The sequence below is a fragment of the Bos indicus genome, chromosome 26 (genome assembly GCF_029378745.1).
Source record: "Bos indicus isolate NIAB-ARS_2022 breed Sahiwal x Tharparkar chromosome 26, NIAB-ARS_B.indTharparkar_mat_pri_1.0, whole genome shotgun sequence".
Lineage (NCBI taxonomy): Eukaryota > Metazoa > Chordata > Mammalia > Artiodactyla > Bovidae > Bos > Bos indicus.
Genome location: NC_091785.1, coordinates 13466632 through 13482119, shown reverse-complemented (window position 1 = coordinate 13482119; position 15488 = coordinate 13466632). Strand labels below are relative to the sequence as shown.

The 15488-nt window shown below is 35.5% G+C and overlaps 1 protein-coding gene across 2 annotated transcripts in view; it reads right to left on the bottom strand.

Moving 5' to 3' along the window:
* TNKS2 (tankyrase 2) overlaps positions 1-15488 on the bottom strand; it is a 65452-nt gene that overhangs the window by 30254 nt on the left and 19710 nt on the right. For both annotated transcript variants that reach the window (XM_070780472.1, XM_070780471.1), the window contains exons 3-12: positions 14472-14567; positions 12582-12618; positions 12339-12414; positions 11872-11966; positions 10285-10351; positions 8811-8997; positions 7660-7781; positions 5145-5236; positions 4978-5056; positions 1941-2112 (exon numbers count right to left, since the gene is read on the bottom strand). In XM_070780472.1, coding sequence (XP_070636573.1) covers positions 1941-2112; positions 4978-5056; positions 5145-5236; positions 7660-7781; positions 8811-8997; positions 10285-10351; positions 11872-11966; positions 12339-12414; positions 12582-12618; positions 14472-14567 — 1023 coding nt within the window. The remainder of the gene's footprint in view (positions 1-1940; positions 2113-4977; positions 5057-5144; positions 5237-7659; positions 7782-8810; positions 8998-10284; positions 10352-11871; positions 11967-12338; positions 12415-12581; positions 12619-14471; positions 14568-15488) is intronic.

The window sequence follows — 15488 nt, the reverse complement described above, 5'->3', positions numbered from 1 at the left end:
ATCTTATCTCAGAGTTCCTTTTACAGTTTGATGGCAATTATGTAGGAAATCTCCATAGTAGTACGGGAAAAGCAGTATAAACTTTTTTGAAACATCACATATGTGAAATGTATATAGATATGAATAATAACTATAAAATGAGATTTAAGCAATATAACGGAATATAAAATAGATAACAAAAGATTACTCTATAATGAAGTCAGTGACTGGTGGTAAAGTATTAAATAAGGAGAGCAACAGCTAGACATCTACCCATGGTTCTGCCGTTGACTAGCTATCTGAATTGGAACAAGTCACTTGAACTTTCTGGGCCTCAGATTGTTCCAGTTCTAAAAAGACAGACGTTGGATTAGAAACAAGTGAAGTTATTTTCAGGTCTGAAACTCTATGTTTTATAGCTCATTTTAAATCTCATAAGAAAGGAAGAAAACATATACCTTGTATCTCAGAACAAATAAACTTCAGATGGGTTAAACCTTAAAAATATTTTAAAAAATAGGTGTATATTTATTTTCAAATAGAAAAGCATCCTAAAGCAGTACATCAAAGGCAGAACCAAAAAAATATCTGATTTGGAAAAATATCTGTCAGACAACAACATAGCACTAACAAAATTATAGGCAAAGAAAAAATTGGAAAAAATATTGCAGCATACACCTTAGAAATGCAAATTAAAATGATATACTGGGCTTTTCTTTCATCCATTAGTGGACAAAGAGCAAATGAAGGAGTTACACTGTCAATATTTCTATAATTTGCATTTTAAAAAGCACCTATTATTTCTGTAATACAAACATACACACACACACTCACCCAAGGAAATTATAAAGAATCATAATATCTGGGGCTGACAAGGAAAACTGGTCCTGTCATACACTATTAATAGGAATGTAAAATGGTACATAACAGCCTTTCTAGGAGATGATTTAACAATTATGTTAACCTTGACTCAGAAATTCCACTTAAAGAAACTCATTGGAAAAGTAATGTATAGCATTAGCATAAAATTAGGAAGACTGTCAATGTCCATCACTAGGTAACTGAACAGAACTAATGCTATTACCCTCAACTCTGACACTGAAACAAATGCATGGTAAATGGGAAAGTAAAGGCAATTTTGAGAGCAGTCTTGTAGTTCAGAATTTTAGAAGTTCCCAGGAGATCTTATTAATCTGCCTTCGTCTATTCAAACAGTGTTTTTCTCAAAATGTGGCTTCTAAACCACAGGCTTAAGGATCATCAAGGGGGACTATTAAAGGTACAAAACGCCTGGTCTGTTACATTTCTTCTCATTTGAGCTTTGAGGTGTCAGACGTTCTATTAATTTCTAGTAAAATACAGAGATGTAGGCAAAGACACTTTGAAATTATGGGACCAGATTTCTTTTATTTATCTTTAATTGGAAGGGACCAGATTTCTAGGCTGAAATGTTTAACCTATGCCAAATGTGTAGATATTGAATATAAATTGACTTGATTTTTAAATGCAATGAATATCAGTGTATTCAAACATAAGTCAAATAGTTGGTTACCTTGTACAGATTCTATATGCCTTATATGAAGGATCTAGAAAAGAGTGAAGAGGCAGGACTGGTCTCTAGAGCATTATTTATAGCTCTGGTTGCTCTACTGGAGATATCTACCCTTTTCAGTTTTCCTCTCTTTAAAAAGAAATGGCAACTATTACATCTCACTCTTAAAACCTTTCTAGATAAAAGCTTAAGAGCCAGCTATTTACTCAGCAAAGATCAGTAGCAAACACTACTGGGAAAAACTTATTAAAGACTTAACAACATGCGGGCATTGACTACAATGAGCTGATCAAGAAGAAGTAACAGCCAATAATTTTGAAAATTTATCTTTTTACTACCAACTCCTACATGATACATGAAAAAATTTATAAGTTAATTGAAAAAATCATTTCATCGAAGTATTCAATACCTTGAAGAAGTTGCTGCACATTTTCATTTCCCATCTGTAAGGCAGTAAAGCCCTGAAGGGATATAATGTTAGGATCACATCCATAGCTCAGAAGTAAGCGGCAGGTTTGCAGATGACCACAATGTGCAGCTCTGTGCAAAGAAGTCTGACCAAGATTATCCAGAGCATTAACCTTAACAATCAGAAAAAATGGAAATTAGCCAGTGGTATAAAATTTAAAATGCTCTAATTATGGGTTCAGGTTCAACACTTGTTATTAACTTAAAAATGCTCAAGTATTCTCTTATGAAGACTATTATCCAGTGGCAAATAAACTATTTTCTCTCAAATTTAGAGTACAAATTCACCAATTCATGAAGGCCGACATCAGGAGACCCAATTTTGGATTAAAAGTTTAAGGTGTTGAATAATAGTTGTGTTTAGAATTAAAGCACTCATAGATTCATTGCATTTATAGACACCGCCTAAGGTCTAATGCATGTATTTTTAAGGATCACTGAGGTGCAGAAATGTAGAGACTAACCCCAAGATAACAGATAACAAAGTCAGACACTAAATCAGCATTAAAATACTTATTTCTATTGGCTTAATCTTCTATCTTATCATTTAAAATACAATCTGTACAAAGACACTACAGTATATTCACACAATGGAATATTCTCAGCAATAAAAAGAATTATTGTTACTGCTGAATCGCCAAAACATTAACCTGAGTGAAAAAAAGTTTGACACAAAAGAGTCAATGAATACTGTACGATCTCATGGACATGAAGGTCCAAAGTGGCAAATCAATCTACTGTGGAAAAAATCAAAATGGTTGTTGCCTCTAGGCAAGGAGACTGCCTTGGATGGGATACTGTCTCTGCCATGTGGTTATGTTCTCTATCTTCAAGAGTTTTGGTTACACAGGTCTTTGCATTAGGCAAAATTCAGTAAATGTACATTTAAGAGCTGTGTATTTCATTGTACGTAAATTCCACATCCAAACAAAAACTACAAACAAATACTGACCTCTAGTTGATGCCTACTAAAAGAAATTAGGGAGGTGTGTATAGTAACTTGCAAATTACTTTGAAGTGTGTCAAAAAATGTAAGATACTGATAAGAGGGAAAAATTGCTGGATATGTAAGGAAACAGTATGGTGAACAGCTAGTGGTAGAATTCATATGGCGAGTATATAGTTACACTCTGTAAAACTCTCTCAACTTGGCTGTATTTTTGAAAAATTTCATAGTAATAATTAAAAAAATCTTCGGTAAGACCCCTTTTATCTCATTCCCAACCCACCAACTCCCTCCCCTGCCACCCTGGAAAATAATTCTTCAAAACGTAACTGAAAAATAAAATTCCTCAGTAATTATGTGACCACTAGTGTGTTTTAAGACATTATCCAATTCACATTCATGGAACTGGAGAACATCTGAACAGGATTATATAGTAAGATTTTCTCAATAATTCTAAAAGTAACCAACAAAAAGCTAGTCTCCATGCTTACAGAATCAGAAAAATCAACTTAAAATGCTCAGAGCAACTAATCTATTTATTCATGAACTCACATTCACTGAAACCGTGAACTATATCCACTTGAAAACTTTATTTGGGTGCCATTCTGTGTCAATATTAGGGGACCAACTTGTCTTAGTTTGGCTGGGATATTTCTGGTTTTAGCACTTAAAGTCCTGTGTTCCCAGAAATCCCTCAGTTTGGGGATTAGGATGGTTGGTCACCCTAGCCAAGATTGTTTCACTGAGTTATACAACTCAAATTCAATATGCATCCAGATAGTCTTCAAGTAACACACCACATGTAAGAAAAGAAGCGATCAACAAAAAGTTATAGAACAGACAGACAAATGAGATATGCCAAGCAGTCAAGCAGAAATAAACTTTATTTTTTTAATACTTTACAATAGGAAAGATTGAAATTATACATTATCAAGAATTCCCCCAAATAAGAGAGAAATTATTAGGACACTGAGAAGCAACATTAAAAAAAACTGCAGAATTTGAAGTGGTTCCTTGAGTGGAAATCCAAGAAAGGACAGCTTAGAAAATCGTTCTGCCAAGTTCACTTAGAGAAGAGCCAGCTCGTCTATTATATAATGTATTTCTACCAAGAGTTTGTTTGAAGAAGACAAGGATCTGTGGCTAAGAAAACTGTGAAAACCGTTGAATTAAATGACTGTTATCTCTTCCAATCTGGGATGCTATGTGTATTGTTTATTGAGAATTTTTTTTTAAGTTCCTGGGTAAGAAATGATGACTTTTAGCCTTGATGAAAACCTAACTATTCCATGAATACAATGCTTTATCTTCTTTAAGTCTACTTGACTTTTTTGGCGGTACAGCTGATATATATTATCTAAGCTTACGGTGCCCAACACAGTGACATCAGCTTGACTTTAAACTTAAGTATACTGTTTCTACAAACAGAAAAACCATATTCTCCTAAAAAAAGTATAACTCTTATAAACAAAACATTTCTCTCCTGAATGCTCTGGAGTGAATGACTTTTGTGATTCATTTAAAAAAAAAACGCTTTTTGTCCAAGTGCCAACTATGGAACAGCAGCTTCACAATCTGAAGAGCTATCTTTTTAGTCAACTTATTTAAGTAACTTATTTCCTTCTGTTCCATGTTCTCTGGCAGAAATAACAGAGGGTAAGAGACACTGTGGCTGGGGTAAATAATAGGAATTATCATGTAAGCAAGGAACAGAAGACACCATAAGAGAATTCCAGAATAAATATGTCTGGCTAGGGATACTCTTAAGAGTGTACTGTTAGAAAAAGAATAACTTGACCAGTGAGGTGTGGTTAACAGGAAGGGTGAAGGAAGGATATACAGGAATAATGTTTCTTTGAGTAAATCCACAGCTTTTCTAGCAAAAAGATACTGAAAAAAGTATCTGCAGAACTATTTTGAGGGAAAAACTAATACTTAGGAGAGAGTAAATAGTTTAGGAAATCAGGCATTTTATCTACAAAATCAGAAACAACTCACTGGATTACCAAAAATTACCAAAAATGAAGTATACCTTTGCTTCATGTTTCACCACTACTTCAACAACATCGTTATGAGCTTTCTCAGAAGCCACGTGCAGAGGAGTCAAGAATCTTAAAGAGAAAAAGTCAGCCGGACAATGAATGTATTTTCCAGAAAACAAAAGAGTCAATAATTTTTAATTATTAAAAGCAAACTTACTCTTTAGTCTTTTCATTGATGTTGGCTCCTTTTCTTAGCAACAGTTCACATATTTGCTTTCTTTTGGGATATGGAGATGCAGCAGCACAATGCTAGATAATTTAAATTGAAGCATTAATCAAGGACTATACAACTGATTTTTAAGAATATTCGTGTATCCAACCAAAAATAATCAAGATGTTAGTTATTTCATGTCTTTGTTTCACTTTTGACTTAACTTTGCTCTTCAAAGACTTTCTATTGGCTAGAATGTGCAATGATTACCAAATTCTGACAGGGCCTGAAAATCCTATTTACCAGGTGATATGTTACTAAATATTTTGATCAAGCTTTATAGTTGCCCTCCATCTCTGCAAAAGCTACCACTGCTGTGATGAAAACCTTAAACTGTGATCAACAGTCCTTTCAAAACTGTTCCCAAAGAGCATGATGTTTATGTTATTTTTTAAAGGTTAATAAAACACTCCAAACGTCGGGATTTCTTTAATAAAGAAATAGCACAGCGTTAGTCAGCTCTGGATTCTGCTTGGTAAAAACACTGATGGAATCGCTGACAAACTAGGTGGTATTTCTTTCTTTCTTTCTCAATGAGTTGCTCTAGCAGAATAAGGACCTTGGATTACCTGTTTGGTAAAACTGGTGGTGGAAATTGATACAGTCTGAGCTGGAGGCTTCAGGATATATGTCTATGATGCATCAAGGAGGAAGAGAGACAGGAGGTAGGGATTTGCCAGTCATAAACCCAGTAAAACTCTCATGGTCATGTCCCAGATCTTTATCACCCCAACATCCAGGATTATACTCATACACAACAGGTGTTCAATAAATGTCAGTGAGTGAATGACTTAATCAATGTATGAATGTTAAAACTGAAACCTGAGAATTCATGGAATAAAACTTCTGGATAACTGTCACGGTAACTTGCACATACATCTAAACACAGTATACATGAATGCGTCTGATTTTAACTTGTTGCTAATTATAAAGCTTATCTGATCTTCATGGCTTTGCTTCAGATTCATTCTGATACTGTTGCTGTCACCAAACTCATTCCCTTGCCCTTAATAACATCATTTCCAATTGGTGAATACAGCTGTTTTGGTGTGTTTTGAATCATCATCCCGGGACATCTATCAGGATGGCACAGAGAATGGAAAATAGTTTATATTCAAGAATTCTTGAGCTTATCCATTTCAAATCGCAGCCTTTCTCTTCAGCCTCATCCTTTTACCGGCAGGGCCTGGGACCTCGAAACTCAGAAGACACTGCCTCTGCAATACAACGTCTACCAACAATTAATTCCTTGCATTCTAAGGCTAATCACAAAAATGAGCAGTTTAATAGTAGAAAGCTTAAGGGGAAACAAAATGTAGAATTAATTCTTCAGACTGGAAAATTTCCCATGTCAGTTTTTCCAAATTTCCCTGTACCATCTTGATGCTGTTATGATTTAAATTTTGCACTGGCATTTCTTATCAGTCTGCAACTACACTATTTTAACATGGATTTTTTTTTTTTTTTTTGGTAAAGTAGCAAAAAGGCCTAAAATGCTTTATAGATAGGTTCCTACATAAACTTCGTGCCCTATATCATGGCATAAGGATGAACATTAGCCATAAAACGTAAGGAAGCTACAATTAAATCTTCCCCAAAGACATTAATTTACTTATTGTCATCTTCCCTCATTGAAAGTACATTCTGCGACTCACAAAGCTTTGCTCCTTTTAAATTTCTACTTCTAAAGTAGCCTCTGATTACCACATTCTCCTTCTGATCTTCTAACACTTATCTTTAGTCACTTCCATTTTTTTCTTACTGCTTTTCCATACACTGCCCAGTTCTCATCTACATTGTTACAGAACCACAGAGCTGACATTACCTCCATTAGGGAAACTGCCTCTACTCACAGATACTTTATTCACAAGTATAAAGGGGACATATACAGACTTAGATCTGATTTTGAAAAAAAAAAAAATACAATAACAAAAGGAGAACCAGGTGGTTTTTATCTTGATGGCAAGATTAACTTTTCAATCATAAACACTTATGCTTTTTATAATAAAAAAAAAGCAAATGAGATATAATTATAATAGAAAAGTCACATATAATATATGCCAGTATGTGATAAAATTTTTGTCTAGAAGGATGCACAAATGAACAACTGTATTGCCTTTTGAGGGGATGTGTTAGTTGCTCAGTCGTGTCCAACTCTTTGCGACCCCATGGACTGTGGCCCACCAGGCTCCTCTGTCCATGGAATTCTCAAGGCAAGAATACTGGAGTGGGTTGCCATTGAGGGGATGAGGTTGTCTGTTTTTCTGTATTGTTTGAAATATTTTCTTTATATATCCAGAGGCACTAATTCTTAAAAAGCACAGATTTTTTAGAACAATACTATTATTAAAAGTAGGACATTATGTCAGTTATCCAGTATCATCAAAAGAAGCAGGTTATTATGATTAACTTAGAATGTTTTTGGCTATTTCATTTTAAAGACTTAAATCTGAAATATTACCAATGCTGTTTCATGTGTTTGAGGATGCTTAAAATTCACCATTTCCAGAGAGAGATGTTTTTTGATTCGTGTAACATCAGCTTCCCGTGCAGCCTGAAGCAAGGAGTGGCCTTTAAATTCATCTAGATGAAGAAGAAGCATTTAAATTGGCATAAGAATGATCAAATTTATGAAACTTACCTTGTAAAAGAGACATAGTATTTTTCTTGAACTTATTTTCAAAATTATCTACCAAAGTTGCCAGACTGAAGCCCGAAAGATAGTCTCCAAATATAACCCTTGGAAAGGGAGATAGTGGTACTCTAGCGCCCCTTGGTTATGACTCAATTCATTCCCATGAGTATACAAGATGGCCAATTCAAAGTCTATTTTGGTCTGGTATACGGATTATTGCAATATATTCCCAGAGCAGAGCTGTGAGAATGTCCCAAAAGAATAGAATTTTTCTCAGTAAAGAAATAAAAGAAAAGGAGATCACAGTCCCCATATTAACATTATGGCAATAGCAGATGGTTATGCTCACACACTGGGGATTAGACAAGCTGGATATTTCTAAGAGCCACTTAGAAATGAGGCATTTTCTCAAGATTCCTCTCTTTTATTCATCACTCTTGTGAAACTACCCATTCTCCTTTATTATTCCAGAGTAATTCCAGTTTAACACAAGTTTCCTATTCATGTATAGTAATATATACCTGAATTAGGTGGCTATTTCTCACCACTATCTCTACTTCAGTTATAGACAGAAAAGCACAGAATTGTCCAGATACCAAAGAATATTAGATGGCACATTCTGGGGACTATGTTTACAAGACAGAAATCCTACAAGTAACACCTAAAAACTTCATGACAGATAACTAGAAAGTCACATCAAAGATAGGAACAAAACTCAAATTCTTTCTTTCCAAAAGCCTACCATCTGTAACACAAAAAGCATTTGCCTTGAAAAAAGCAAATACAAATACACTTCCTTTCATAGCATCTTAAGAGTAAGTGATTAAATATGCTAGTAAGAACAACGATACATACCCATGGCTAAGGAAAATAGCCTATGATTTAAAAATTCCTCCTCCCCGAAAAAACCCAAGAAATAAAAAGTTTGAGGTTACTGGTGTAAGAGTTTAGCTGAACATTCATCATTTTATACTTACATGCTAACCTTTCTTTTAACTGTGGTGTGGGAGCCAAGTCTATAGCACTTTTATTGTGACAGTTCAGCAGTGTTGGATCTGCGCCGTAACTCAGGAGAAGAGAACACACTTCAACCCTGTTCTTGGAAGCAGCCTCATGGAGAGGAGTGAACTGCCACAAGTCCATTGCATTTACGCAGGCACCATGCTGGTGGTGGGGCAGATAAAGCATATATTTAGTGCTCAACTTTTAAGAGAACTTAGAATATTAGTACTGTGTAATTTACATCATGCCAGCTTAAAAAGGTTATGTCCCCAAAGGTTACTTTTCAAACCAGTTACTTCAAAAAGAGAATACATTTCTCTCTCATAGAAAAAGAGTCACTAGTTGCTAAGCCTACCCACAAGTGCCTATTTAATTCTTTTATTGTTAAAAAAGTTACAAATGATACTTCAGATTTAATAAGAACTATTTTTTCCTTTTCTGAGATATACTTTATATATGGCAAAATACATAGTTCTTAAGTATATAGTTTGATGAGTTTTGACAAATGTATATATCCATGAGACCATCAGGCTTCTCTGGGGGCTCAGCTGGTAAAGAATCCACATGCAATGTGGGAGACCTGCAATCTATCTGATGCTTCATTCTTATCCACAATAACATTGCAAATATTCTGTTGAGTTCAATTCAGTTTTACAATAAGCAAAAGCATTAGTATTAAATGTATAATAATATTATGGTCACGTTTATAAAGGCTTATGGACCACTCAGAGTATCTAATTACTATAATTGTTTCTGTGGGAAAATGTATTTAGTGGTAGCACATGCCCAAGAGGAAACATAGAGGTGTTGGAAACAAAGGTCCTTCCCATGACAGCTGCTGACAGAATGAGGCAAAGTTTCAAAGGCAGAATGGGTGCAGAAAGAAGACTAAAGAATGTGGTCAAATACATATGTAGAGATTAGGGGACAAAAAAAAAATGGGTATGAGTAACATCCTTGAATCCACTCTCAAAAAGAGTATGTAGCCTCTATTCTCATCCAACAGTGAGCAAAACAAGAAGCTTTTTGCCAGTTCCAGGAACCTGTCCGTCAAACAATAGCCGCCCATCGTTCTGCCCAGTATACTGGAAGAAATGAAGTTTACCAAGTAAGCCTGTTTCAACACACCTAGGCAGGCCCTACAAATCTAACTAGTGGTTGTAAAAATACATGGTTCACTAAATATTGCTTTCTGATATTTTCAAGAACTTTGAACTGCACTTTTAGCTACAAATTAAAAGAACCACTTAGTCTGACATTCACAAAACAGGAAAGCTATTTTATATAAAGACTTGCAGTGTTTTAAAAGTCTCAAAGCAGTCAAATGACCTATCAATAATCCACATTTTATAATGATTATAAATACTTCTTCTATATCTACCAAGCACTAAAAACACAAAGAAAAACATATACAAATACACACTGTAAGAAAAGTATGTAAGAACTAACCTTGACCAGAAGTTCAGTTACTTCATAATGACCATAGGAACAGGCGTTGTGCAGGGGTACCAGATCACTACAATAAGACAAGGGGAAAACCCTGCGTTATTACAGATTCCCTATGCTTTAGCTTATGTACTTAAATTTAAATAGCAAATGGCTTATGTCACCTTCTGGGCTTCCCTTGTGGCTCAGCTGGTAAAGAATCTGCCTGCAATGCGGGAGACCTGGGTTCAATCCCTGGGCTGGGAAGATTCCCTGGAGAAGGGAAAGGCCACCGACACCAGAATTCTGGCTTACAGAATTCCAAGGACTATATGTATAGTCCATGGGGTCGCAAAGAGTAGGACATGACCGAGGGACTTTCACTGACTTCTGTATCTTTTCCAAACTCAGAACTCAAACACTTGGTCTTCTTTGAAACTTTTTCTTTTAAAGATTCTGTAAGGTAAACTGCTATATTCCTTAACGTAAACCCAATTCCTTCATGATGGCAATAGAGGAAGAATTTTCTGAACAGGAAGGTACAATAGAACCTTAAAATCCTGACGTATCTTTAAGTTGCTCCACCTTGGGAATCACTCACTAATCACCACAGACATCACCATGATGTCCTTTGTTAAGAGATGACCACTCATGGCTAAGTCTTTCTGATTCTATCAGAACTCTCCGTCAAGTCTCACAGCTTTCCTCACCATTTTGATTATATGATTTCTTACCTGAGCCCTACTAGCTACCACCACCTGAGTTTCCATCATCATCTCATAAAACCAAGACTTCTAAAGTGAACTCAATGGTTTCCCCCACAAACAAATTTCTTGGATTTCAGTATGTGTACCACTGGGTCTCATGCATTGGGCTTCAGAATATTGAAATGTAATAGTCTCATTTATTCTATCTCATCACATCCAGATATTCAACAAATCTTACGCATTCTTACACTGTAACATCTCCTGCATCTCTGCCTTCTTTTCATTTCCATTTCCCCCACCACCACTACTGCAGATCTCACTACACCTGAACCCCTACAATGCTCACTACGCCTGAACCCCTACAATGCTCACTCTCATGTTCTTTTTGCCTCTAGTCTCCTTCTTCAATCTATTCAACACATTGCTGCCACAGTGCATTTCTCAAAACTCCTCTTTTAGAAGAATCATTCCCCTTGCTTAAGATCCTTCAATTCTCTTGCAGAGAGTGATGTTTCCTAAACTCTCTGTTTTCTTGAACTGAGTCCAGGTGAAGGATCACCTTCCAGGGAAAGATTTTTCAACCACTGCACCCAGCACTGAGCATTCTCTCCTAAAATCTCCTATAAGTACTAGCCCTTTCTATTTATCACCTCACACTTACTAGAGAACTTACGTTGTTAGGTGTCTTTTCGTGCCTCCTAAAACATAGTATAAGTCCTATGGGTGGTGGCCTTAATGGTTTATAATTTCTTGTTCTCTCAGAGCAATCTGCATATTATAAAAGCTCAATAAATGTTTTATGCTGTTTAGTAAAAAATATGACTCTTACAAGATTATGACACAGATTATCATGAAGACAGAAACATTTAAAAAATTCTCATTTTTGTTCAAATGCTTGATTTACCCTTTATCTTTAGCATGAACATCAGCTCCATGTTGCAACAACAGCTGTACAATCTTTACTCTGTTGTAACCTGCTGCCAAATGCAATGGAGTTGACTGAAATATTAAACAGACAAATCAGTGAAATTCAATAGCTAAAAATATACATATATAAAGATAAAAATCCAAATATAAAACCAGAAATTGAGAAAAAACTTTATAACTTACTTTATAACTTATTACTATCTAAATGACAGTAATAATTTGGTTTTATAAAAATCCAACATATATACCAAAGCACAGTATACAAGTTTGTAAGTTCACTATTGCCAACAGGAAGCTAACTAAACATTTATTATAAACGAAGTTTTACTAAGATTAAGAATTAACAGAAATTATTGCTTAAAAGGAGAATTTTCAGCAAATGTTTTAAGTTAAAAGACAAACATAATTTCAAGTTATACAAAACTTAGTTGCAAAAGGAAGTACCTTTCTGCCATCACTTGCATGACAGTTGACATTTAATGGTGTAAGCAGAGCCATCATTTTTTCCTCATTGCCACTCCTAGCACACAAAAAAAATGTATTAGCAATTTGTTTTCTTCATCAAATCCTATTTGGAGACATGTATGTGACCATTAAAAATTCATTCTCTTTTGGAGTTTGCTTATTGTAAAATAAAATGATTAAAATCATATGGTAAAATATTTATGGTACATATTTATAACACACCTGGCACTTTCCAAGAGTTCATCCTTCTTATATTCACCTGTGAATCAGAAGAAGAGCAGAAATTTTTAAAAAATTAATTACAAAACTAGTATCAGTTTTATGCATAAAGATGCTCATTGACCTATGTTTAAAGTAAAAAAATTTGGAAATAAATTCAAGTAAATGGAAAATGGTTAATCAACTGGTTAATCAACAGAATACACTGTAGTTTAAAATATTTATATGAAGAACATGGAATACCTTTGCTATGAAAGTGAAGAAAAAAGATTCAATGTTATATAATGAAACATGACTACAACTATATGAAAACAATATACACAGTAAGAGCAAAGCCAAGAAGGAAATAAATCAAAATTTTAGCAAAGTGTGTCTTAGGGGATTGGCTGTGGGTGAAAGTTTCATTTTCTTTTTACCTCTCAAATTTCCTAAAACCAGTATTATTTAACAGACAAAATGCCTCCACAACTTCATTCAAAATCAAAACAAAATCCATATAAAAATGTAACAGTATCACAGAAATTTATAAATAAAATTAAAATCAGGACTAAATATAAACTCTTTATGCCTATAGCTTTTATATTTACCAATGAAAACAAGCAAAAACTTTAAAATTGATATAATTTAAATTAACATAATAGTGTTTACTAATTCACTTAAACAAAACCCAAACTGGTGTCCACAATATGAATTGTATACTGATTGCTGTGCAAGGCTTTTTTGGTGCCCCAAGATTAAAAAAAAAAAAGGCAAACAGGGAATAGCATGGAACAGGGAAGGAAGAAATAAACTTTGAATTGTCAGTTACAGTAATAGCTCACTTTTCTAGGACTTTTTGGGGGGACTAGTCTAAATTTTCTCAGTAATACCAAAAGAAATATCACAAAGCCCAAGCTCAAAAGCTTACAGCAGAGCCCCTCGGGCTCTTGACTATTAGACATAATTTTAATGGTGATCACACAGTAAATAAGAGTCCGAAAAATAATATAGTAGAGAGCTGCTTCAGAGGAAATCTCTGTTAAGGGAGAAATGTGTGAAAGTGAAGTCGTTCAGTCGTGTCCGACTCTTTGCGACCCCATGGACTATAGCCTACCAGGCTCCTCTGTCCATGGGATTTTCCACGCAATAGTCCTGGAGTGGATTGCCATTTCCTTCTCCAGGGGATCTTCCCAATCCAGGGATTGAACCCGGGTCTCCCGCATTGTAGACAGATGCTTTACCGTCTGAGCCCAAGGTGAAAGTGTTAGTCCCTTAGTCCTGTCCAACTCTTTACGACCCCATGGACTGTAGCCCATCAGGCTCCTCTGTCCATGGAATTCTTCAGGCAAGAATACTGGGGTGGGTTGCTATTTCCTTCTCCAGATCTTCCTGACCTAGGAATTGAACCTGGGTCTCTGGCATTGCAGGCAGATTCTTTACCATCTGAGCCACCAGGAAAGCTCATATTACTACTCAAAAAAAGCCTGACAGTCTAAAATAAACCTAAACCAGGGGACGACAGTCTTATATATCTTAACAGGTCCCCAGGACATCAATATGTTCCAGCAGAATACAATAATTGCCATTCTTCAAGGTTTTGAAATTGGTGAGCCCAGAATCTTGTTTGAAAACGCAAGAGAATGATTAGTAACACATGATTATCTACTACCTCTGGCCCCAGTAAAGGTAGGAATCACAAAATTTAAAAGCTAATTAAGAAAAAAAAAGCTTTATTTTTCTTAGACAAGAATCAAATGTCAACTATTCAGTCAGATATAGAAAAGAATAGCAACTAAACTGACACTATTGTAATAATCTAATTGAGATCATTAACTGCAAGAAACTGAATGTCTATCTAGGAAGCTCATGTGTTATACTGTTCCCAGAATACCCAAAGAGAGCTTGCAGACTTACCAGTCAGCACTGCTTTGGCAGATGGGTCTGCTAAATCCAATGCTGTCCGTCCATCTGTATTTCGAATGGTTGGCTCAGCTCCATGCTGTAAGAGCACTGCAAAACAGAAACACTATCTTTCAAAATGGTAATTCTGACAGCATCATTTTAGTAAATCATTTTCTCAATGGTTCCTGGTTCCTACCAGGGAAGCCCTAAGACGTCTCAAAGTTATTTTAAGACTTTATATATCCTGATAGTAGAAAAATGCTGTATTTTAAAGATAAAACTATATAAAATATTCCATTATTTCATGTATTGCTATGCTAAGTCACTTCAGTCGTGTCCGACTCTGTGTGACCCCATAGACGGCAGCCCACCAGGCTTCCCCGTCCCTGGGATTCTCCAGGCAAGAACACTGGAGTGGGTTGCCATTTCCTTCTCCAATGCATGAAAGTGAAAAGAGAAAGTGAAGTCGCTCAGTTGTGTCCGACTCTTAGTGACCCCATGGACTGCAGCCCACCAGGCTCCTCCGTCCATGGGATTTTCCAGGCAGGAGTACTGGAGTGGGATGCCAGTGCCTTCTCCGATTTCATGTATTAAGACACATTAAATATCTGTCTGCTGAGTTTAATGTCAGATTCTCCTCTGTTAAACAAATGACCAAGGACAGATAAAGAATTAAAAGGCAAGTTTACTTGAAAGCTTGTTTTCTGTATTCTCACACCAAATGAACACTGCCCAAGTCAGAAAGATTGCTCATAATAACAAAAATGAAATTTCTAAAGCTATGAATAGCCCAAGAATAGGGATTTGTGGAATTTGAGAAAGAAGAAAGGAAGAAAAGGAGAGAGAAAGGAAGGAAGAGAGGAAGGGAGGGAGGATAAGAGAAAACTACTCTGAGGGTTAATGAATCCCCAATCAAAACTTTCCACATAATAACTCAAAACATGTTAAAAAGAGAAGAGCTGTGCTACACTCTGTACATGTTATTTGATTATATAAAGATACTCCAGCACACTCTATAAAAAAAAGCTG